The sequence below is a fragment of the Eleutherodactylus coqui genome, chromosome 7 (genome assembly GCF_035609145.1).
Source record: "Eleutherodactylus coqui strain aEleCoq1 chromosome 7, aEleCoq1.hap1, whole genome shotgun sequence".
Classification (NCBI taxonomy): Eukaryota; Metazoa; Chordata; class Amphibia; order Anura; family Eleutherodactylidae; genus Eleutherodactylus; species Eleutherodactylus coqui.
Genome location: NC_089843.1, coordinates 168361693 through 168387695, shown reverse-complemented (window position 1 = coordinate 168387695; position 26003 = coordinate 168361693). Strand labels below are relative to the sequence as shown.

At 43.3% G+C, this 26003-nt stretch overlaps 1 protein-coding gene across 1 annotated transcript in view; it reads left to right on the top strand.

Moving 5' to 3' along the window:
- The window catches only part of LOC136572951 (alcohol dehydrogenase 1-like), a 77357-nt gene that overhangs the window by 35199 nt on the left and 16155 nt on the right, over positions 1-26003 (top strand). Inside the window, exons 5-8 of the mRNA XM_066573996.1 lie at positions 7340-7559; positions 8000-8260; positions 23394-23529; positions 23639-23777. Coding sequence (XP_066430093.1) covers positions 7340-7559; positions 8000-8260; positions 23394-23529; positions 23639-23777 — 756 coding nt within the window. The remainder of the gene's footprint in view (positions 1-7339; positions 7560-7999; positions 8261-23393; positions 23530-23638; positions 23778-26003) is intronic.

The following is a 26003-nucleotide window of genomic DNA, read 5'->3' as shown; positions in this document are numbered from 1 at the left end:
ACCGGAAAGTGAAAAAATTACATTCCGTACGTAAAATGTCGACGCTAATTCTTTTGCGCATAGAATTGAATAATCGAGTTGGGAACCACTAACTTTTCCTATGTATGACATAATCAATGCTCGTGCGAAATTTCCCATTTCTATGACACCGGAAAGTGAAAAAAATTACATTCCGCACGTAAAATTTGGACGCTAATTCATTTGCGCATAGAATTGAATAATCGAGTTGAGACCCATTAGCTTTTCCTATTCTTAACATAATCAATGCTCGTGCCAAATTTCCCGTTTCTATGACACCAGAAAGTGAAAAAATTACATTCCGCACGTAAAATTTAGACGCCAATTCTTTTGCGCTAGAATTGAATAATGGAGTTGGGACCTATGAACTTTTCCTATTTCTGACATAATCCATGCTCGTGCCAAATTTCACTTTCTATGACACCGGAAAGTGAGAAAATTAGATTCCGTACGTAAAATTTGGACGCTAATTCTTTTGTGCATAGAATTGAATAATGGAGTTGGGACCTATTGACTTTTCCTATTTATGACATATTCAATGCTCGTGCCAAATTTGAAGTTTTTATGACATTGTGAACTGAGAGGTTTAGATTATGTACGTTAAATTTCGACGCCAATTCTTTTGCGCTAGAATTGAATAATCGAGTTGGGACCCAATTACTTTTCCTATTTTGGAGATAATCTATGCTTGCGCCAAAATTCATATTTCTACGACATTGGGAAGTTGGAGAACTTTTGTCAGTCAGTCAGTCAGTGAGTCAGTCAGTCAGTGAGTCAGTGAGGGCTTTCGTCTTTATATATATAGATGACATCAGTAATCCAATATATAACACTGATCACAGCACACACTTCACCTTCAAATATGCAGGGAAGACAGTCCTCACCAGCTGGTGCACGCTCATCAGAGATCCTGGATCCTGGATCACAACTTCAGCAGCAAAGTATGTATGAGAGCAGCACTCCAGGGGTTAAAGAAAAGAATAAATCTTTATTGTGCCCACACAACATTTCAACCCTCCATCCAAGGGTCTTTATCAAGTTCTCTAGATGACATCAGGAAGTGAGAGAATTAGATTCCATACGTAAAATGTGGACGCTAATTGTTTTGCGCTTAGAATTGAACAATCGAGGTGGGACCCATTAGCTTTTCCTATTTATGACATAATCAATGCTCGTGCCAAATTTCACATTTCTATGACACCGGAAAGTGAGAAAATTACATTCCATACGTAAAATTTGGACGCTAATTCTTTTGCGCTAGAATTGAATATTCGAGTTAGGACCTATTAGCTTTTCCTATTTATGACATAATCAATGCTCGTGCCAAATTTCACGTTTCTATGACACCGGAAAGTGAGAAAATTACATTCCGTACGTAAAATTTGGACGCTAATTCTTTTGCACATAGAATTGAATAATGGAGTTGGGACCCATTAGCTTTTCCTATTTATGACATAATCAATGCTCGTGCCAAATTTCACGTTTCTATGACACCGGAAAGTGAGAGAATTACATTCCGTACGTAAAATTTGGACGCTAATTCTTTTGTGCATAGAATTGAATAATGGACTTGGGACCCATTAGCTTTTTCTATTTAGGACATAATCAATGCTCGTGCCAAATTTTACGTTTCTATGACACCGGAAAGTGAGAAAAATACATTCCGTACGTAAAATTTGGACACTAATTCTTTTGCGCTTAGAATTGAATAATCAAGTTGGGACCCATTAACTTTTCATACTTAGGACACAATCAATGCTTGTGCCAAATGTCATGTTTCTATGACATTGGGAAGTGAGACATTTAGATTGTGTACGTAAAATTTGGACGCTAATTCTTTTGCGCAAAGAATTGAATAATGGAGTTGGGACCCATTAGCTTTTCCTATTTATGACATATTCAATGCTCGTGGCAAATTTCCTTTTTCTAAGACACCGGAAAGTGAGAAAATTAGCTTCCGTACGTAAAATTTGGACGCTAATTCTTTTCTGCATAGAATTGAATAATGGAGTTGGGACCCATTAGCTTTTCCTATTTATGACATAATCAATGCTCGTGCCAAATTTCCCGTTTCTATGACACCGGAAAGTGAGAAAATTACATTCCGCACGTAAAATTTGGACGCTAATTCTTTTGCGCATAGAATTGAATAATCGAGCTGGGACCCATTAGCTTTTCCTATTTATGACATAATCAATGCTCGTGCCAAATTTTCTGTTTCTATGACACCGGAAAGTGAGAAAAATACATTCCGTACGTAAAATTTCGACGCCAATATTTTTGCGCTAGAATTGAATAATCGAGCTAGGACCTAAGAACTTTTCCTATTTATGACATAATCAATGCTCGTGCCAGATTTCACGTTTCTATGACACCGGAAAGTAAGAAAATTAGATTCCGTACGTAAAATTTGGGCGCTAATTCTTTTGCGCATAGAATTGAATAATCGAGTTGAGACCCATTAACTTTTCATATTTATGACACAATCAATGCGCGTGCCAAAATTTCATGTTTCTATCACATTGGGTAGTGAAAGATTTAGATTATGTACGTAAAATTTGGACGCTAATTCTTTTGCGCTAGAATTAAAAAATCGAGTTGGGACCCATTAGCTTTTCCTATTTATGACATAATCAATGCTCGTGCCAAATTTCCAGTTTCTATGACACCGGAAAGTGAAGAAATTACATTCCGCAAGTAAAATTTGGACGCTAATTCTTTTGCGCATAGAATTGAATATTCGAGTTGGGACCCATTGGCTTTTCCTATTTATGACATGATTAATGCTCGTGCCAAATTTCACGTTTCTATGACACCGGAAAGTGAAAAAATTACATTCCGCATGTAAAATTTCGACGCCAATTATTTTGCGCTAGAATTGAATAATCGAGTTGGGACCCATTAGCTTTTCCTATTTATGACATAATCAATGCTCGTGCTAAATTTTCTATTTCTATGACACCGGAAAGTGAGAAAAATACATTCCGTACATAAAATTTCGACGCCAATACTTTTGCGCTAGAATTGAATAATCAAGCTAGGACCTAAGAACTTTTCATATTTATGACACAATCAATGCGCGTGCCAAAATTTCATGTTTCTATCACATTGGGTAGTGAAAGATTTAGATTATGTACGTAAAATTTGGATGCTAATTCTTTTGCGCTAGAATTAAAAAATCGAGTTGGGACCCATTAGCTTTTCCTATTTTTGACATAATCAATGCTCGTGCCAAATTTCACGTTTCTATGACACCGGAAAGTGAGAAAATTAGATTCCGTACATAAAATTTGGACACTAATTCTTTTGCGCATTGAATTGAATAATGGAGTTGGGACCCATTAGCTTTTCCTATTTATGACATAATCAATGCTCGTGCCAAATTTCCTGTTTCTATGACACCGGAAAGTGAAGAAATTACATTCCGCACGTAAAATTTGGACGCTAATTCTTTTGCGCATAGAATTGAATAATCGAGTTGAGACCTATTAGCTATTCCTATTTATGACATAATCAATGCTCGTGCCAAATTTCCCGTTTCTATGACACCGGAAAGTGAAAAAATAACATTCCGTACGTAAAATTTTGATGCCAATTCTTTTGCGCTAGAATTGAATAATCGAAATGGGACCTATGAACTTATCCTATTTACGACATAATCAATGCTCCTGCCAAATTTCACTTTTCTATGACACCGGAAAGTGAGAAAATTAGATTCCGTTCGTAAAATTTGGACGCTAATTCTTTTGCGCATAGAATTGAATAATCGAGTTGGGACCCATTAGCTTTTCATATTTATGACACAATCAATGCTTGTGCCAAATTTCATGTTTCTATGACATTGGGAAGTGAGAAATTTAGATTATGTACGTAAAATTTGGACGCTAATTCTTTTGCGCATAGAATTGAATAATCGAGTTGGGACCCATTAGCTTTTCCTATTTATGACATAATCAATGCTCGTGCCAAATTTCCTGTTTCTATGACACCGGAAAGTGAAGAAATTACATTCTGCACGTAAAATTTGGACGCCAATTCTTTTGCGCATAGAATTGAATAATCGAGTTGGGACTTACAAACTTTTCCTATTTATGACATAATCAATGCTCGTGCCAAATCTCACGTTTCTATGACACCGGAAAGTGAAAAAATTACATTCCGTACGTAAAATGTCGACGCTAATTCTTTTGCGCATAGAATTGAATAATTGAGTTGGGACGCAATAACTTTTCCTTTTTATGACATAATCAATGCTCGTGCCAAATTTCACGTTTCTATGACACCAGAAAGTGAGAAAATTACATTCCGCACGTAAAATTTGGACGCTAATTCTTTTGCGCATAGAATTGAATAATGGAGTTGGGACCCATTAGCTTTTCCTATTTATGACATAATCAATGCTCGTGCCAAATTTCCTGGTTCTATGACACCGGAAATTGAAGAAATTACATTCCGCACTTAAAATTTGGACGCTAATTCTTTTGCGCATAGAATTGAATAATCGAGTTGGGAACCACTAACTTTTCCTATTTATGACATAATCAATGCTCGTGCCAAATTTCCCGTTTCTATGACACTGGAAAGTGAGAAAAATACATTCCGTACGTAAAATTTTGACGCTAATTCTTTTGCGCATAGAATTGAATAATCGAGTTGGGACCCATTAGCTTTTCCTATTTATGACATAATCAATGCCCGTGCCAAATTTTAAGTTTCTATGTGAGAAAATTACATTCCGTACGTAAAATTTTTACGCTAGTTCTTTTGCGCATAGAATTGAATAATCGAGTTGGGTCCCATTAGCTTTTCCTATTTATGACATAATCAATGTTCGTGCCAAATTTCACGTTTCTATGACAAAGGAAAGTGAGAAAAATACATTCCGTACGTAAAATTTTGACGCTAATTCTTTTGCGCATAGAATTAAATAATGGAGTTGGGACCTATTAACCTTTCCTATTTATGACATATTCAGTGCCCGTGCCAAGTTTTAAGTTTCTATGTGAGAAAATTACATTCTGTACGTAAAATTTGGACGCTAATTCTTTTGCGCATAGAATTGAATAATCGAGTTGGGACCCATTAGTTTTTCCTATTTATGACATATTCAATGCCCATGCCAAATTTTAAGTTTCTATGTGAGAAAATTAGATTCCGTACGTAAAATTTTGACGCTAATTCTTTTGCGCATAGAATTGAATAATCGAGTTGGGACCCATTAGCTTTTCCTATTTATGACATAATCAATGCCCGTGCCAAATTTTAAGTTTCTATGTGAGAAAATTACATTCCGTACGTAAAATTTGGACGCTAATTCTTTTGCGTATATAATTGAATAATGGAGTTGGGACCCATAAGCTTTTCCTATTTACGACATAATCAATGCCCGTGCCAAATTTCGAGTTTCTATGACATCGAGAAGGGAAAGAATTAGATTCCGTACGTAAAGTTTGGACACTAATTCTTTTGCACTTAGAATTGAATAATCGAGTTTGGACCCATTAGCTTTTCCTGTTTATGACATAATCAATGCCCGTGCCAAGTTTTAAGTTTCTGTGACATTGGGAAGTGAGAGATGTAGATTATGTACGTTAAATTTCGATGCCAATTCTTTTGCGCTAGAATTGAATAATCGAGTTGGGACCCAATTACTTTTCCTATTTTGGAGATAATCTATGCTCGTGCCAAAATTCATGTTTCTACGACATCGGGAAGTTGGAGAACTTTTGGCAAGTCAGTCAGTCAGTGAGTCAGTCAGTCAGTGATTCAGTGAGGGCTTTCGGCTTCATATATATAGATATAATTAGAAATGAACGAGCGTACTCGGAAAAGCACTACTCGCTCGAGTAATTTGCTTTATCCGAGTATCGCTGTGCTCGTCCCTGAAGATTCGGGTGCCGGCACGGAGCGGGGAGCTGCAGGGGAGAGCGGGGAGGAACGGAGGGGAGATCTTTCTCTCCCTCTCTCCCGCCCGCTCTCCCCTGCTCCCCGCTGCAACTCACCTGTCAGCCGCAATGGCACCCGAATCTTCAGGGACGAGCACAGCGATACTCGGATAAAGCAAATTACTCGAGCGAGTAGTGCTTTTCCGAGTACACTCGCTCATCTCTAGATAAAATATAATATCAGTATGTAAAAGATCTTTTAAATATTTTTTTTGCAGTCCTTATTTTTATGCCATGTTTATATGTAAAGAAATGTAGGTTTCATGTGAAGACAACAGGCCCTACTAACTCAGATAAAACATGAAAGAAACGATGTAAACAGTGAACCCAGAGTGAGCAGATGAGGGAACAGCACTACAATTTTTTTTTTCTTGAAACAATCGTTTTTTATTGAGTTTTCAACAAATTTTTGTACATAAGACAAATGCAAATTTCAATGTATGCATATGAAATAATAAAGTTACAATTTGCATTATTTATATTGGAACAATTTCTAAGGAGAGTTGATGTCATCACTGGCCATTCATTTTCCAGTCTCTGCTGATTTAAATGGGTATTCTCATCTGAGACTTTTACAGAATATTCACAGGATGTGCTATAAAAGTTTAATAAATGTGGGTCCTACCTCATCTTCCATCTATCTTGAGTTGGGGCTTCCATCACCTCCAGTCTGCATCCTCCATCTACCTTGAGTTGGGGCCTCCATCACCTCTGGTCTGCATCCTCCATCTATCTTCACTTGGGGCCTCCATCACCTCCAGTCTGCATCTATCTAGAGTTGGGGTCTCCATCACCAGCGGTCACCCTGAATGCAGTAGCCAGGGGTGGTCGGGAAGATGGAAAGGGCCAAGATATACTGTTTCTTTTACTCTCATAGAAGCCAACTCAGAAAATGTGGAAATAGCATTTTTTTTACCTTGCCTATTTTCAATGCAAGATGGGCTGCATCATGGTCCTTACATTTCTTGTGAAGAAATGATAGATAGGAGGAGGGAAGTTCCACCGAAACATCCTCCAGAAAATATAAAACATAAATTGATATAAAATGATTGGTTAGCACTGTTGTCCTATAGTACTCTTGACCTGGATATGAATTCAAATCAAGGGCAACTGTTGCAGGGCATTTGCATTTTCTCCCTATGGTTGTGCAGCTTAAATACTACAAAAACACACTGATAGGTTAATTGTCTTCCTTTGAAATCAGACCCATTATGTGTGGGGCTGAGACAATTGATATAGTTTGTGATTCCTATAGGAGAGCAAAATTAATGTCAGTGGTGACAATCTCTCTACAGTGCTATGGATTATGTTAGCGCTATATAAGCAACAGGAAATACATACACTTTTTGTACTAAATGACTATATTTGTTTTTTAGTGTTGGGAAAAATGTGGGACTCATGCTTGACAAAACCACCCGATTTTCCTGTAAGGGGAAAATGATCCACAACTTCATGTCCACAAGCACATTTACCGAATATACTGTTGTGGATGAATTTGCTATTTGTAGAATTGATAAAGCTGCTCCTTTGGATCAAGTCTGCCTGGTTGGCTGTGGCTTTTCCACAGGTTATGGAACAGTTCTCAACACTGCAAAAGTAAGTAATCAATAATACTTGGTTGAACATGCTTAAACCAACAGACAACACAAGACGGAAATAATCTGAATTTCCATATTAGAGAGAAAGTATTGAGATGGAGTTAACTAAGGTTTATACAATTAGTTAAAATGAATTTGTTATTTTTACCTGAAATGCACCACCTGTGTTCTCGGTCAGTGCCTAGTAGTCAAGTAAATTGGGCTGAGCTATGATACACACTCATGTAACCCCTTTATTAAATGTTCAATTTTTTAGTAAAACAATATTGATCTCTTATGTAAGCTTAACATTTACATGATGATTGTCATACATTGGGAAGTTACATAAAATGGAAAATAGTCTTTGCATATCCTCCAAATATTGCATTATTATTACACAACATAATACATCAAAGTTCTCTATCCTATTAACCACCTGCATCTTTGCTTTTATGTCAGGTGAAGCCAGGAAGCTCATGTGTGGTGTTTGGTCTGGGCGGAATAGGCATGTCAGCTGTCATGGCCTGCAAAGTTTCTGGGGCCAAACAGATTATTGGAGTGGACATCAACTCAACAAAGTTCCCCAAAGCTAAAGAACTGGGATGTACTGAGTGTGTGAATCCAAAAGATCATTCCAAACCTATCCATGAAGTTATTACAGAGATGACCGGTGGAGGAGCTGACTATGGGTTTGAATGTATTGGCAATTGTGAAGTGATGGTACGAATTGCTTTATATTACATTACACCTGTAAAAAAAAATCTTTAGCACCCAACCAACATTTAACAATTTTGCATTCATGTATTGAATTTTGTACAATTTTGCCCTTGATAATACTGTTATATCTGCATTTACAATAATGTTCTTAAAGTAGCTGCAATCAATTTGGAATTTCCAGGACTTAACTTAGAAGAATCTTAATCTTGATGCTACAACCATAATCTATATGTCCTTTTAGGATATATAGAGACATTGTAGAAGCGGTCGTAGGGGATACAAACATCATAGAAGTGGTCTCTCTCTCAGGATGCCCTCTATTATCTAGAGTGGATAGCTAACAAGCACTGCCAATCACTCTGTTAGACCTGGGCCATTCATCTATTACATGGACAACCATTTAACTGAGTGCCAGCAAAACAATACCATGTACCATTTTAGTTGTAGGTCTGTTTGTGACCTAAACGTCCTCATCAAGATCAGACTTCCACAGAGGGGGCAGTTAAAGTCAACAAAAGAATATAAAGCCCAATTCACAGACGTGACTAACTCTAAAAACTTATATTTATTAATAACTATATTAAAACACATATACTGGGCACTACAATGACAACACACATATACCAGGTTCCTCCAAACACCTAACAATTGTAGGAGGTAAGTACCACTGGGGGCCAGGAATTATTTTCCACTCAATAAGAGTAAGAAATGATTGTATGTTATAACAAACACGCTCTACCCGAGATAGTTTCAAGAGAACATAGGATAATTCAAAAATCAGAGTTAGGAGTCCTGAGTTATATTGTATACAAGAAGAACAAGGTGTCGATTCGAACTAACACTTGTAATGATCAGGACAATCACATTATTAGTGGTCCGAACTCCAACTCCAAAATTATTTTATATACAAGCAAGACAAGATCACCGTTTTGATTTCTCGCTTGTAACAAATAGTACTTAGACTCACTCGCTAGTAGTGGTCAGTACGTAGACTTGTTTGAGTTCTCACTTGTAATGATCAGTACTTAGACTCGCTCAGTTGTAGTGATCAGTGATGAGACTCTGATCAGTACTTAGACTCGCACACTTATAGTGATCAGTACTTTATCTCTACGCGTTTCACCAATAGTTTAGTGGATCATCAGGAGGTATAGTACTAGAGTTTAAAATTCAAAGGTAGAAGAGATTCAATATATCGAGGAGACCATCAGTCTGAGTTAGAGAAAAAAGCTGAATCTCAGATTTCTAAAGATGCAGCGAGATTTATGTAATGGTCAATGTAGTGACCGGGATGGATGTCCCCATTGACCAGAACATACAATTGCTCTTGCAGTTGGGAGCCTGCGTGAGTGAATTTCTGATTGGAGGTAAATTACATGCTAGTGCTCTATAGGTGGATAATGCATAGAGGTGACAAAACTAAATGTCTTGATTTCCCGCTATGCAAGTCGATACAGATATGGAATTTGAGCAGACAAAGCCCCCAAGGTATCGGGAGAACCTTGTCTTGACCTATCGGTCCGCTTGTGAGTTGGAGTCAGGCACAGAAGAAGTACTCCATTAGATATATCCGGAGTATTGAATAGTTAACATACCAGAGTTAAGGCTTGGGTCAGTGATGCAGAGAGGAGACACAGTATGTGTGTCTCAATCTCCTGACTCAATTCAATGGGCTCTAGACGCCATGCATAGCTTTTCAGCAGTATGGTCTATTGTGCTGAATTCCAACCCTAAGTGCTTAAATTTAGGTCATAAATATAGGGATGAGACATAAATATATGTCTCGATCACTAGACCTAAATGCACTTTTAAACGCGGTGCATGATTTTTAAGAAGCCGGCTAAGCTTTAGTGCTAGTTCCAACCCAAGTTCTGATTCTAGTCAGCAAGTTCCTAGTCAGCAGTTTCTAGCAAGCAACCCCAGCAATTCCCCCAGATGTAGGGCTCAAGGAAGAGCAGAGAAAAAGAGCATGACCCTTCGCCTTGATGGTAGGAGTTTCCCTACTTAAAAATCATGCACCGCGTTTAAAAGTGCATTTAGGTCTAGTGATCGAGACATATATTTATGTCTCATCCCTATATTTATGACCTAAATTTAAGCACTTAGGGTTGGAATTCAGCCCAATAGACCATACTGCTGAAAAGCTATGCATGGCGTCTAGAACCCATTGAATTGAGTCAGGAGATTGAGACACACATACTGTGTCTCCTCTCTGCATCACTGACCCAAGCCTTAACTCTGGTATGTTAACTATTCAATACTCCAGATATATCTAATGGAGTACTTCTTCTGCGCCTGACTCCAACTCACAAGCGGACCGATAGGTCAAGACAAGGTTCTCCCGATACCTTGGGGGCTTTGTCTGCTCAAATTCCATATCTGTATCGACTTGCATAGCGGGAAATCAAGACATTTAGTTTTGTCACCTCTATGCATTATCCACCTATAGAGCACTAGCATGTAATTAACCTCCAATCAGAAATTAACCCACGCAGGCTCCCAACTGCAAGAGCAATTGTATGTTCTGGTCAATGGGGACATCCATCCCGGTCACTACATTGACCATTACATAAATCTCGCTGCATCTTTAGAAATCTGAGATTCAGCTTATTTCTCTAACTCAGACTGATGGTCTCCTCGATGTATTGAATCTCTTCTACCTTTGAATTTTAAACTCTAGTACTATACCTCCTGATGATCCACTAAACTATTGGTGAAACGCGTAGAGTTAAAGTACTGATCACTATAAGTGTGCGAGTCTAAGTACTGATCAGAGTCTCATCACTGATCACTACAACTGAGTGAGTCTAAGTACTGATCATTACAAGTGAGAACTCAAACAAGTCTACGTACTGACCAATACTAGCGAGTGAGTCTAAGTACTATTTGTTACAAGCGAGAAATCAAAACAGTGATCTTGTCTTGCTTGTATATAAAATAATTTTGGAGTTGGAGTTCGGACCACTAATAATGTGATTGTCCTGATCATTACAAGTGTTAGTTCGAATCGACACCTTGTTCTTCTTGTATACAATATAACTCAGGACTCCTAACTCTGATTTTTGAATTATCCTATGTTCTCTTGAAACTATCTCTGGTAGAGCGTGTTTGTTATAACATACAATCACTTCTTACTCTTATTGAGTGGAAAATAATTCCAGGCCCCCAGTGGTACTTACCTCCTACAATTGTTAGGTGTTTGGAGGAACCTGGTATATGTGTGTTGTCATTGTAGTGCCCAGTATATGTGTTTTAATATAGTTATTAATAAATATAAGTTTTTAGAGTTAGTCACGTCTGTGAATTGGTCCTCATCAAGATCAGAGGCAGAAGCGCCATAGAGGGTTTCAATTCTATTAAAATCAATGGTAGCGAAGCCTTCTATTACACTTTCGCCCCCGACCCCAATGTTGCAGCTCGAAATGTAATAGAAGGCTTCAGCTCACATTAATTGCAATGGGAGTGAAGCACTTTATGATGCTTCCCCTTCTGACTCTGATGAGGATGTACAGCCTCACTGCATTGACATAGGCTGCTTTTTGTCAATCTACAATCAGTCTTACATTTTTCTCTCATTTGCCCCACAACTGCAGGCATCATGATTTTAGAGCAAGATGAGCTGTGAAGATTGATATATAATTGTATGGAGAAAGATTCAGAATAACTTGTGTTTTATTCATTTATATATCTGCTCATTCTGAGCTTAACAGTCCAATAGGCAGTCCCTATCAGTGATTGACAGCTACCCCTGTATGCACAGTCATACACAGATAGCTATGAGTCCCTGATAGCTCCGCCCATTAGACGCTCAGAATGCGCAGGAGTTTTAATGAATAAAACACGAGATATACTGAATCTTTCCCCATAAAACTATTTATCAATTTGCTCAGCTCTAACTTAATTTGTATAGCCTGGAGGAGAGAAGGGATGGTGGAGACATGATCGAAACTTATTAATATGTTGAAAGTATAACTAAAGTTCAAGGGTATTTATTAGAAATCTAAATACTAAAACAAGAGGGTGCAATCTGAGATTAGTTGCGGGCAAAATGAGAAGCAACATCAGAGAATGTTTTTTTACTGGAAGAGTAGGAGATGCTTGGAACAAACTTCCATCAGACAAGGTATGAAATCAACAGTAATGAATTTAAGATGACTGGCATAAGCAGATTAGAGATGAGCGAGCACCAAAATGCTCAGGTGCTCGTTGCTCGATTCGAACTTTCCGCGATGCTCGAGGGTTCGTTTCGAGTAACGAACCCCATTGAAGTCAATGGGCGACTCGAGCATTTTTGTATATCACCCATGCTCCGCTAAGGTTTTCATTGGTGAAAATCTGCAAAACCCAAGAAAGTGATGGAAACGACACAGAAACGGATAGGGCAGGCGAGGGGCAACATGCAGGGCTGCATTTCAGGTTCCCAGGTCCCACTATTAAGCCGCAATAGCGGCAAGAGTGGGCCCCCCTCCCTAACAATTTTTACTTTGGACAAAGCCTCATTAGTAAGCCACACCTTAGCTAAGCACCACACTACCTCCAACTAAGCACAAGCACTGCCTGCGGGACACACCGCTAGCTCTTCTCCTGGGTTACATGCTGCCCAACCAAACTCCCCCCCCCCCCCCCCCGCACGACCCAGTGTCCACAGCGCACACCAAAGTGTCCCTGTACAGCCTTCAGCTGCCCTCATGCCACACCACCCTTATGTCTATTTATAAGTGCGTCTGCCATGAGGAGGAACCGGAGGCACACACTGCAGAGGGTTGGCAGGGCCAGGCAGCGACCCTCTTTAAAAGTGGTAGGGCGATAGCCCACAATGCTGTACAGAAGCAATGAGAAATCCAATCCTGTGCCACCTCCGTCAGGAGCTGCAAACGTGGGCATAGCAATGGGGAATCCATGTGCCAAACAGTATTCATTCTGTCAAGGTGTCGCATAGCTCAATCGACACTGCAAGGGGAAAGCCATCTGCGCTCTGCCCCCAAACGCAAGTCAGTCAGTGTCTTTGTGCCAGACAGGTCAAACACAGCGATGGGAACTAAGTTTGCACCAACAGCATAGGTGGGTCCTAGGAAACCCAAGACATGAAAAAATTGATCTGAGCCAAACATGGCAGACTTGCACCACGCCCACGACATAGGCCTTGGCCCACAGCTTCAGAAATCCTAGGCAGGAAGCGGACTTTTACTGCACCCAGGACATAGGCCTCTGCACAAACCCTCAGCAATCGAGGGCCTACAGCGGACTCCTATGCTAGCGTAGCTGTGCACGTCTCATTAGCGCTGTATTGCTCCTGTAGTTTGTCCCAATGCAGTGCCCCGGATAGTAGAGCTAACGTCAGATTAAATACAGGTGGGCTTCGGCCCACACTGCATGCCCCAGTCTGACCGGGGTTTTTTATAAATAGTCACAGGCAGGTACAACTCCGCAATGGGAATTCCGTGTGCACCCACAGCATGGGTGGCTCCCTGGAACCCACCGGCGGTACATAAATCTATCCTATTGCAGTGCCCTGGACAGCAGAGCTAATGTCAGATTAAATGCAGGTGGGCTTTGGCACACACTGCATGCCCCAGTCAGACTGGGGTTCTTTATAAGTAGACACAGGCAGTTACAACTCCGTGTGGACCGACAGCATGGGAGGGTCGCAGGAAGCCACTGGCGGTACATAAATAAATCCCATTGCATTGCCCAGCACAGCTGAGGTAACGTCAGAATAAATGCAGGTGGGCTTCGGCCCACACTGCATGCCCTAGCCTGACCGGGGTTTTTAATACATAGACACAGGCAGGTACAAATCCCCTATGTGAATTCCCTGTGGACCCACAGCATGGGTGGCTCCCTGGAACCCACTGGCGGTACATAAATAGATCCCATTGCAGTGCCCTGGACAGCAGAGCTAACGTCAGATTAAATGCAGGTGGGCTTCAGCCAAGAATGTTTTCATTGTTGAAGGAGGAGGACGGGGAAGTTTTTGAGGCAGTACGTGTCCTGTCCCCGTGTCCGTGGTTATATGCACCTTCCCAGTGACCGCGTCGCTGAAAACTTGTCGCGTCTGTGGATTTAGTAGACCGACCTTGCCACCATCATGTCTTTGGGAAGCCTCCGTTTCCACTACCCTGTAACATTGCAGTAACAGCAGTATAGGCAGAGCCGAGAATTAGTAACATTTCAGCGGTAAGAGTATGCACAAACCCCTGTAACATTTCATTGGCAGCAGTGAGGACAGACCCCACTAACATTTCATTTGCAGCATAATACACAGACCCCAGTAACATTTCAGTAGTATCAGTATAGACAGACCCCAGTAACAGTTCAGTAGTATAAGTCTAGACAGACCCCAGTAACATTTCAGTTCCAGCAGTATTGTCAGACCCCAGTAACATTTCAGTAGTATCAGTTGCGACATGCCCCAGTCACATTTCAGTTCCAGCAGTGCAGACAGACCCCAGTAACAGTAACGTTGAAGCAGTATGGGCAAAGCAGCAGATTCACATTTCCCTTGCAGCAGTGTATGGAGAGCACTGCATTTGTAACATTTCAGTGGCAGCAGTATAGTCAGACCCCAGTAATAGTAACGTAGAAGCAGTGTGGGCAAAGCAGCATATTCACATTTCCCTAGCAGCAGTGTAGGGAGAGCACAGCATTTGTAACATTTCAGTAGTAGCAGTAAGTCAGACCCCAGTAACAGTAAAGTAGAAGCAGTATGGGCAAAGCAGCAGATTCACATTTCCCTGGCAGCAGTGTAGGGAGAGCATAGCATTGATAAGATTTCAGTAGTAGCAGTATAGACAGGCCCCAGTAACATTAACGTAGAAGCAGTATGGGCAAAGCAGCAGATTCACATTTCCCTTGCAGCAGTGTAGGGAGAGCACAGCATTTGTAACATTTCAGTAGTAGCAGTATAGTCAGACCCCAGTAACAGTAACGTAGAAGCAGTATGGGCAAAGCAGCAGATTCACATTTCCCTGGCAGCAGTGTAGGGAGAGCATAGTATTGATAAGATTTCAGTAGTAGCAGTATAGACAGGCCCCAGTAACATTAACGTAGAAGCAGTATGGGCAGAGCCCACTATTAGTTACATTTCTGTTATAGCAGTATAGACCTGCCCCAGTAACATTTCTGTTGAAGCATTATGGGCAGAGCCCAGTATTAGTAAAATTACAGTAGTAACAGTATACACCAACCAAGGTAACATTTCAGGAGCAGAAGTATTGGCAGACCGAAGTAACATTTCTGTTGCTGAAGTATAGTCAGACCTCTGTAGCATTACTGTGGCAGAAGTATTGGTAGGCAGAACAGAGTTACATTTCTGTAGCAAAAGTGTAGGCCAACCCCAGACACAGTGGTGTACCATGAGTGCAGGCGAAGCCCATAAAAATTACTTGGATTACATTGTAGGCGAGGGCCCGAAAAATTGTTGTACCGACAGTACAAATGTACCCCAGAAAAATTGCCCATGCCCAACCCAGAGGGCAGGTGAAACCCATTAATCGCTTAGCGTACTGTGGCTTACTTTTTAACTAGGCCTGGAGGCAGCCCAGTCTAAAAAACAATTAGTTCAGGTGGAAGTTTCAATGCTTTATTGAGAATTGAAACAGATATATATTATTTAGAAAAGTGATATGAGCCTTTTGGCCCACAGAAAAATTGCCCGTTCGCGTGATTACGAGAGGTTTCAGGAGGAGGAGCCGGAGGAGGAGGACGAATATCATACACAGATTGACAAAGTTCTTTAGGCAGCACTGCTGTCCGCTGGTGGAGAAGAGAAGTCTGGGGAAATCCAGGCTTTGTTCATCTTTAAGAGTGTAAGCCGGGTGGGTACGCTTGTCCGTGATGATTCCCCCAGCTGCACTAAACACCCTCTCTGACAAGACCCTAGCCGCAGGGCACGCCAACACCTCCAGGGCATATAGCGCGAGTTCGGGCCACGTGTCCAGCTTTGACACCCAGTAGTTGTACAGAGCAGAGGCGTCACGGAGGACGGTGGTAAGATCTGCTGCGTACTCCCTCACCATCTTCTTACAGTGCTCCCTACGACTCAGCCTGGACTGGGGAGGTGTGAGACAGTCTTTCTGGGAAGCCATAAAGCTGGCAAAGGCCTTGGAGAGTGTTCCCCTGCCTGCGCTGAACATGCTGCCTGATCTCCGCGCCTCCCCTTCTACTTGGCCCTCGGAACTGCGCCTTCTGCCACTAGCGCTGTCAGATGGGAAGTTTACCATCAGTTTGTCCACCAGGGCCCTGTGGTATTGCATCACTCTCAAACCCCTTTCCTCTTCGGGAATGAGAGTGGAAAGGTTCTCCTTATACCGTGGGTCAAGCAGTGTGTGCACCCAGTAATCTGTAGTGGCCAGAATGCATCTAACACGAGGGTCACGAGAAAGGCATGCTAACATAAAGTCAGCCATGTTTGCCAGGGTGCCTGTATGCAACATATGGCTGTCATCACTAGGAAGATCACTTTGAGTATCCTCCTCCTCCTCAGGCCATACACACTGAATGGATGAGAGGCAAGCAACATGGGTACCCTCTGCAGTGGGCCCAGCTGTCTCTTCCTCCTTAGGCTCCTCCCCCTCCTCCTCCTCCAAAACGCGCTGAGATATAGACATGAGGGTGATCTGGCTATCCAGCGACATACTGTCTTCCCCCGCCTCCATTTCCGCCCGCAAAGCATCAGTCTTCATGCTTTGCAGGGAACTTCTCAACAGGCATAGCAGGGGAATGGTGACGCTAATGATTGCAGCATCGCCACTCACCATCAGGGTGGACTCCTCAAAGTTTCCAAGGACCTGGCAGATATCTGCCATCCAGGCCCACTCCTCTGTAAAGAATTGAGGAGGCTGACTCCCACTTCGCCGCCCATGTTGGAGCTGGTATTCCACTATAGCTCTACGCTGCTCATACAGCCTGGACAACATGTGAAGCGTAAAGCTCCACCGTGTGGGCACGTCGCAACGCAGTCAGTGCACTGGCAGATGAAACCGATGTTGCAGGGTGCGCAGGGTGGCAGCGTCCGTGTTGGACTTGCGGAAATGTGCGCTGACCCGGCGCACCTTGCCGAGGAGGTCTGACAAGTGTGGGTAGCCTTTCAGAAACCGCTGAACCACCAAATTAAAAACATGGGCCAGGCATGGCACGTGCGTGAGGCTGCCGAGCTGCAGAGCCGCCACCAGGTTATGGCCGTTGTCACACATGACCATGCCCGGTTGGAGGCTCAGTGGCGAAAGCCAGCGGTCAGTCTGCTCTTTCAGACCGTGCAACAGTTCGTGGGCCGTGTGCCTCTTCTCTCCTACGCTGAGTAGTTTCAGCACGGCCTGCTGACGCTTGCCCACCGCTGTGCTGCCGTGCCGTGCGACACCGACTGCTGGCGACGTGCTGCTGCTGACAAGTCTTGATTGCGAGGTAGAGGTTGCCTTGGAGGAGGAGGGTGGTTTAGTGGAGGTGGCATACACCGCCACAGATACCAGCACCAATCTGGGGCCCGCAGTTCTGGGGGTGGGTAGTACATGAGCGGTCCCAGGCTCTGACTCGGTCCCTGCCTCCACAAATTCACCCAATGTGCCGTCAGGGAGATATAGTGGCCTTGCCCGCCTGTGCTTGTCCACGTGTCCGTTGTTAAGTGGACCTTGCCAGTAACCGAGTTGGTGAGGGCGCGTACGATGTTGCGTGATACGTGGTCGTGCAGGGCTGGGACGGCACACCGTGAAAAATAGTGGCGACTGGGGACAGAGTAGCGCGGGGCTGCCGCCGCCATCATGTTTTTGAAAGCCTCCGTTTCCACTAGCCTATAGGGGAGCATCTCCAGGCTGATCAATTTGGCTATGTGGACATTTAAAGCTTGAGCGTGCGGGTGCGTGGCGGGGTATTTGCGCTTTCGCTCCAACGATTCTCTTAGCGACAGCTGGACGCTGCACTGAGAAACATTGCTGGATGGGGCCGAGGACAGCGGAGTTGAGGGTGTGGGTCCAGGCCAGGAGATGGTCGTGCCTGTGTCGTGAGAGGTGGGTTGGATCTCAGTGGCAGGTTGGGGCCCAGGGGGAGAGGCAGTGGCGCAAGCTGGAGGCGGTGAACGGCCTTCGTCCCACCTTGTGGGGTGCTTGGCCATCATATGCCTGCGCATGCTGGTGGTGGTGAGGCTGCTGGTGGTTGCTCCCCGCCTGATCTTGGCGCGACAAAAGTTGCACACCACTGTTCGTCGGTCGTCCGCCGTCTCAGTGAAAGACTGCCACACCTTAGAGCACCTTGGCCTCTGCACAGTGGCTTGGCACGAGGGGGTGCTTTGGGAAACAGCTGGTGGATTATTCCCTCTTGCCCTGCCTCTACCCCTGGCCACCCCACTGCCTCTTCCAACCTGTCCTGCGGCTGCAATTGCCTCCCCCTCTGAAGACATGTCCTCAGTTGGCTTATCACACCAGGTGGGGTCAGTCACCTCATCGTCCAGCGGCCCTTCCCCTGAATCCTCTGTGCGCTCCTCCCTCGGACTTACTGCCCTCAGTACTACCTCACTGATAGACAACTTGTCTCATCGTCATCGTCCTCCTCACCCACTGAAAGCTCTTGAGACAGTTGCCGGAAGTCCCCAGCCTCATCCCCCGGACCCTGGGAACTTTCCAGAGGTTGGGCATCGGTCACGACAAACTCCTCCGGTGGGAGAGGAACCATTGCTGCCCAATCTGGGCCGGGGCCCGAGAACAGTTCCTGGGAGTCTGCCTGCTCCTCAGAATGTGTCATTTTCATGGAGTGAGGAGGCTGGGAGGAAGGAGGAGCAGCAGCCAGAGGATTCAGAGTTGCAGCAGTGGACGGCGTAGAAGACTGGGTGGTCAATAGATTGCTGGATGCACTTTCTGCCATCCACGACAGGACCTGCTCACACTGCTCATTTTTTAATAAAGGTCTACGACGTGGACCCAAAAATTGCGATATGAAGCTGGGGACCCCAGAAACTGTCCTCTCTCCTACTCCCGCAGCAGCCGGCTGCGATTCACCTGGACCAGGAACTCGTCCTATGCCCACACCCTCACTTGGGACTCCGCGTCCTCGACCGCGTCCACGTCCTCTGCCCCTACCCCTACCCCTCAGCATGCTGGATTAAGAATCGAGCAGAGACAGAGCAGTGTAAAAATGTTTGTGAATTATTGCCGCGCAGTTGGTGGCTGCCAGCGGTAATATAACACAAAATGAAGCCAGAGATAAATTATAAGGAAGGCTGCACTTAGGCCTTGCTGTGAACTATGCAGTTTGGATGGACGTGAAGTCCCACAGGCCACTCAGGCAAATGCACTGGGTCTCCGGTAGCCGTAAAAAGGAATTTTTTAAAAAAATCTCCTTATTTTTCTATGCAATGCAGGCTGAGGCTATGCAGTGTGTATTGCACTTTCAATCTATGGGCGTCGGGCAGACCGTGAACTTCTGAGACAGCACACGTATAACACAGAGCGTTGTAGAAATTGTGTGGTTTCTTGGCATACACTTAGAGGCAGACTGAACTGAGGCAACGCAAAGTGCGGACAGAAAAATATTTAAATGAAGGCTGCACTTAGGCCTAGCTGTGAACTATGCAGTTTGGATGAACGTGAAGTCCCACAGGCCACGCAGGCAAATGCACTGGGTCACCGGTAGCCGTAAAAAAGAATTTAAAAAAAAATCTCCTTATTTTTCTAGGCAATGCAGGCTGAGGTTATGCAGTGTGTATTGCACTTTCAATCTATGGGCGTCGGGCAGACCGTGCACTTGTGAGACAGCACACGTATAACACAGAGCGTTGTAGAAAATGTGTGGTTTCTTGGCGTACACTTATAGGCAGACTGAACTGACGCAACGCAAAGTGAGGACAGAAAAATGTTTAAATGAAGGCTGCACGCAGGCTCTGCTGTGCAATACAGAGGTACTACAACTCCCAGCAAACACGGAGTTAAATGCACATGGTCACAGGTTGCCCTAAGAAGAACCGTTGGGGTTCTTGTAGACAAGATTCTACACTACCACTGTCCCTGCCTGACCAATACTGCCCCTATACTCAAGTACAGACTGCAGCCTTAGAACGCTACAGCCTGCACGCCCGATATACATTAAAAAAAAATAGTGCAAAAGTGCTCAGAGCAGCCACTACAGGTACTACAACTCCCAGCAACCACAGAGTTAAATGCACACGGTCACAGGTTGCCCTAAGAAGAACTGTTGGGGTTCTTGTAGACAGGATTCTACACTACCACTGTCCCTGCCTGACCAATACTGCCCCTATACTCAAGTACAGACTGCAGCCTTAGAACGCTACAGCCTGTACGCCCGATATACATTAAAAAAAAATAGTGCAAAAGTGCTCACAGCAGCCACTACAGGTACTACAACTCCCAGCAACCACGGAGTTAAATGCACACGGTCACAGGTTGCCCTAAGAAGAACCGTTGGGGTTCTTGTAGACAGGATTCTACACTACCACTGTTCCTGCCTGACCAATACTGCCCCTATACTCAAGTACAGACTGCAGTCTGAGAACGCTACAGCCTGCACGCCCGATATACATTAAAAAAAAAAAAGTGCAAAACTGCTCACAGCAGCCACAACAGTAATGCACTAGGTGAGCTGTGGCCCTAAGAAGGACCGTTGTGGTTCTTGAAGCTAACACTGTCCCTATAGCAGCAGCAGCACTTTCCCTGATCTCTCTTAGCGTGTGTCTGTGGCGAGCCGCGGGCGGGGCTGATTTAAATACTCGGGGGTCACTTGATCTCGCCAGCCACTCACTGCAGGGGGGTGGGATAGGGCTGGAACGTCACAGGAGGAAGTTGTAATGCCTTCCCTGTGTTTCTATTGGCCAGAAAAGGGCGCAAATTTCTCAGGGAAGGAAATGTAATGGAGTTGAGTGCCGCGTGGTGCTCGTCTCGAGTAACGAGCATCTCGAACACCCTAATGCTCGAACGAGCATCAAGCTCGGACGAGTGCGCTCGCTCATCTCTAAAGCAAATATCTATCCTATGGAAATAATATAATGGCAGACTAGATGAACCATGTGGGCTTGTTCTGTTGGCAATTTTCTATATTTCTATGTGTTGCCCACAGATGTCCCCCTAACAGTATGTTGGTTGCAGATATTGCCATAATAGCGTGTCAGCCACAGATATCTACTCTATGAAACATTTTTGCACACCATTTGGTTTGAAATATTTTGTTTCTTACTTTTTTCTAACTAAAACTTACGTGCATCTTATAGTCTGAAAAATATGGTAAATACTGTAAATTATACAATTCACTATGAACTTGCTAACTCTTATAAATTAGTTTTGTACAACATAAATTGAATCATGTAAGTGCTAAGCTAGTATTGTCCATATCTTATCATATGCCTAAAATACTAACTCAATAAAACTATACTATCACACAGGACTACACATCTGTGTGTGCATGCCATTTCCCACAAAGCAGAATAAATGATGCCAAATAGTACTGTAGTAGCGCTTATCTTCTTTCAGACACCTGTGGGTATCTTGTGCGTATCCAAAGCTCTTAAAGGGGTTGTTCATCCACACTGTTGATGAGCTATCCTCAGGATACATTGTCAATGGTAGATTAGCGTCAGCAGGGGCGTAGCTAGAGGCTCATGGGCCCAGGTGCAAAAGTTTAGCTTGGGGCCCCCTTCCAGACCCGTCCACCCACCACTCCTTTTCACAGCTACTCCTTGTATATCACTTTTAGCTACATTACTGTTTTTTTTAATGACCCATCAATGGATCATTAGTAATCAGGGGTTTTAGATTTTTAAAACATCCAGAACACAAGCCTCAAGGCACGCTTTGCTTCCCCAAGAAAGAAAAAAATAATGATATATACACATACATAATACAGGCACACATACATTGGAGACAGCATAAGCTAACTTTTATAACATGTTAGGGCTCATGTCCACGACCAGGTTTTCACCACGTATTATGCACACGTGGTAATCCCTACATGCTCTCTTTCTCTGCGTACCACGTAACGTGAGCCCTGTACACTTGTATGATACGCTGCCCATACACATTACATTGTTTCCATATGCATTGTCACTCTAAACAGAGTGGGGAATTAAAAAAAGAATCCCCCTGTGCATGTGCAGTGCCACACAAAGCCATATGTGGTCCCTGCCGGCAGCGTGCACGGCTGGGAAATGTGTGAGATGCTGGTGGTCCCCCTCAGTGTTGTAGGCTTACGGCTGTGGCATTGGCATTGAGCCCTTAGTCACCAATACAGCGGCTCGGTTCTAGAATACCTCTAATAGTGAAGTCAGGTGCCGGCTCGCAGAACCCCCCTCACTCACCCCCACTCCCCATCACACAGAACCCCCCTCACTCACCCCCACTCCCCATCACACAGAACACCCCTCACTCACCCCCACTCCCCATCACACAGAACACCCCTCGTCCCCCCCACTCCCCATCACACAGAACCCCCCTCACTCACCCCCACTCCCCATCACACAGAACACCCCTCACTCACCCCCACTCCCCATCACACAGAACACCCCTCGCCCCCCCCCACTCCCCATCACACAGAACACCCCTCACTCACCCCCCTCCCCCCTCTTAATCATACCGAGGACGTTCCCTCTCACTGACTGCACTTACTTTCACTATGGTCTTTGCGCAGGCAAGCAGCCTCTCCTGCACATCGGTGCTTCCTCCCAGGACCTCCGCTCAGACTCCTCCCCTCTGATGATCTCTGTGCTGGAGAACCAGATGGGGGAGGGGTCTGAGCGGAGGTCCTGGGAGGAAGCACCGATGTGCAGGAGAGGCTGCCTGCCTGCGCAGAGACCATAGTGAAAGTAAGTGCAGTCAGTCAGTGCCACCTGACTGACTGCAAAGTAAGCCCCGTGGGCCCCCAGGGGCTCAGGGGCCGGGTCGCAACCGCACCCCCAGCACCCCCTATATGTACGCCAGTGAGCGTCAGTCTGCCACACATGATGCCTGGTGATCAACTGCTCTCTGGGCCAGTTCTCTATTGCACAGAGCTGCTATGTTGCTGGAACTATGAAGCTCTGATTTCAATGCCATGGTCTGTGTTGGTATTACAAGAAATGTTCTCAATGAATTCAATAAATTCTATCATTGTACAAGAATCCTACCAAAAGCAAAAATAATAAGAAAAATATACTTTTTGTCTTTAGGCGTCCATGATTCAGTCTACGAATTACGCCTATGGATCTGCCAATATTATTGGTGTTCCTCCTTTCAAAGACAGAATAAGCATGGATCCAATGTGGGTACTCACTGGACGCTCAATACAAGGAGCCTTCTTGGGAGGTGAGTTCTGCAAATGTTAAAATCAAACAATCCTGTTAATGCTGCTTAAACATAATATATATTTTTTTATTGGTTCAGAAGAGAAAGCTGATCACATTCTGTTTTGCAGATTACAAGGCACCTCAAGATTTCCCTAAAATAATTGATGATGTCCTGGCTGGGAAAATCAACCTCGATGCTCTGGTGAGTCACAGGCTGCCACTGGACCAGGTCAATGAAGGCTTTGACCTCATAAGACATGGAAAAACGTAAGTAGATTTTTAAAAGTGACATTTTTGGCATTATATGAAATTTGTTTGCATAAATTTGATGTTAGACAAAAAAATGCAATATTCATGTCAAGCCACATCAGAACTAGGTGATGTTCTCCTTCACTAATGAAGGTATTTGATGATCCTGGATCCCTTAGCCTAGATTCTGCTAGGTAGGAATCTGTCCCATTTTTTTTTTCAAATCTTCGTGCCTCCATCTCTATATATAAAGACGAAAGCCCTCACTGATTCACTGACTGACTGACTCGCCAAAAGTTCTCCAACTTCCCGATGTCGTAGAAACATGAATTTTGGCACAAGCATGGATTATCTCCAAAATAGGAAAAGTAATTGGGTCCCAACTCAATTATTCATTTCTAGCGCAAAAGAATTAGCGTTGAAATTAAATGTACGGAATCTAATTCTCTCACTTTCCAATGTCATAGAAACTTGAAATTTGGCAAGAGCATTGATTATGTCATAAATAGGCAAAGTTAATGGGACCCAACTCGATTATTCAATTCTATGCGTAAAAGAATTAGCGTCCAAATTTTACGCACGAAATGTATTTTTCTCACTTTCCGGTGTCATAGAAACGTGAAATTTGGCACGAGCATTGATTATGTCATAAACAGGAAAAGATAATGGGTCGCAACTCGATTATTCAATTCTATGCGCAAAAGAATTAGCGTCCAAATTTTACGTACGGAATGTAATTTTCTCACTTTCCGGTGTCATAGAAACTTGAAATTTGGCACAAGCATTGATTATGTCATAAATAGGAAAAGCTAATGGGTCCTAACTCAATTATTTAATTCTATGCACAAAAGAATTAGTGTCCAAATTTTACGTACGGAATGTAATTTTCTCACTTTCCGGTGTCATAAAAACGTGAAATTTGGCACGAGCATTGATTATGTCATAAATAGGAAAAGCTAATGGGTCCCAACTCGATTTATCAATTCTATGCGCAAAAGAATTAGCGTCCAAATTTTACATACGGAATGTAATTTTCTCCGTTTCCGGCGTCATAGAAACGTGAAATTTGGCACGAGCATTGATTATGTCATAAATAGTAAAAGTTAATAGGTTTCAACTCGATTATTTAATTCTAGTGCAAAAGAATTAGCGTCGAAACTTTACGTACATAATCTAGATCTCTCACTTCCCAATGTCATAGAAACATGAAATTTGCCATTAGCATTGAATATGTCATAAATAGGAAAAGTTAATGGGTCCCAACTCGATTATTCAGTTCTAGCGCAAAAGAATTAGTGTTCAAATTTTATGTACGGAATCTAATTCTCTCACTTCTTGGTGTCATAGAAAGATGAAATTTTGAACGGGCATTGATTATGTCATAAATAGGAAAGGTTAATGGGTCCCACCTCGATTGTTCAATTCTAAGCGCAAAAGAATTAGCGTCCACATTTTACGTACGAAATCTAATTCGCTCACTTCCCGATGTCATAGAAACTTGAAATTTGGCACAGGCATTGATTATGTCATAAATAGGAAAAGTTAATAGGTCCCAACTCGATTATTGAATTCTGAGTGCAAAAAAAATTAGCGTTGAAATTTTACGTATGGAATCTAATTCTCTCACTTCCTGATGTCATTTTATATAAAGGAAACGTTGCATCGTTACCTCCCCGTGGTGTTTCCTGGGTAACGCAGAGAGCTATGCAAAATGGTAAACATATGTTTTTCCGGTATCTCTAAAGCAACCACGACTTCATAAGATTTTCCGTGTGAACACCAGATAAACACCAGTACCAAATTAACTCGGGTATATCAGCTAGTCTATATATATATAAAGACGAAAGCCCTCACTGACTCACTCACTGACTGACTCACTCACTCACTCACTGACTGACTGACTGACTCGCCAAAAGTTCTCCAACTTCCCCATGTCGTAGAAACATTAAATTTGGCACAAGCATAAATTATCTCCAAAATAGGAAAAATAATTGGGTTCCAACTCGATTATTCAATTCTAGCACAAAAGAATTGGCGTCGAAATTTTACATACATAATCTAAATCTCTCACTTACCAATGTCATAGAAACTTAAAATTTGGCACGGGCATTGAATATGTCATAAATAGGAAAAGTTAATAGGTCCCAACTAGAGATACGAGCATACTCGTCCGAGCTTGATGCTCGTTCGAGTATTAGGGTGCTCGAGATGCTCGTTACCCGAGACGAGCACCACGCGGTACCC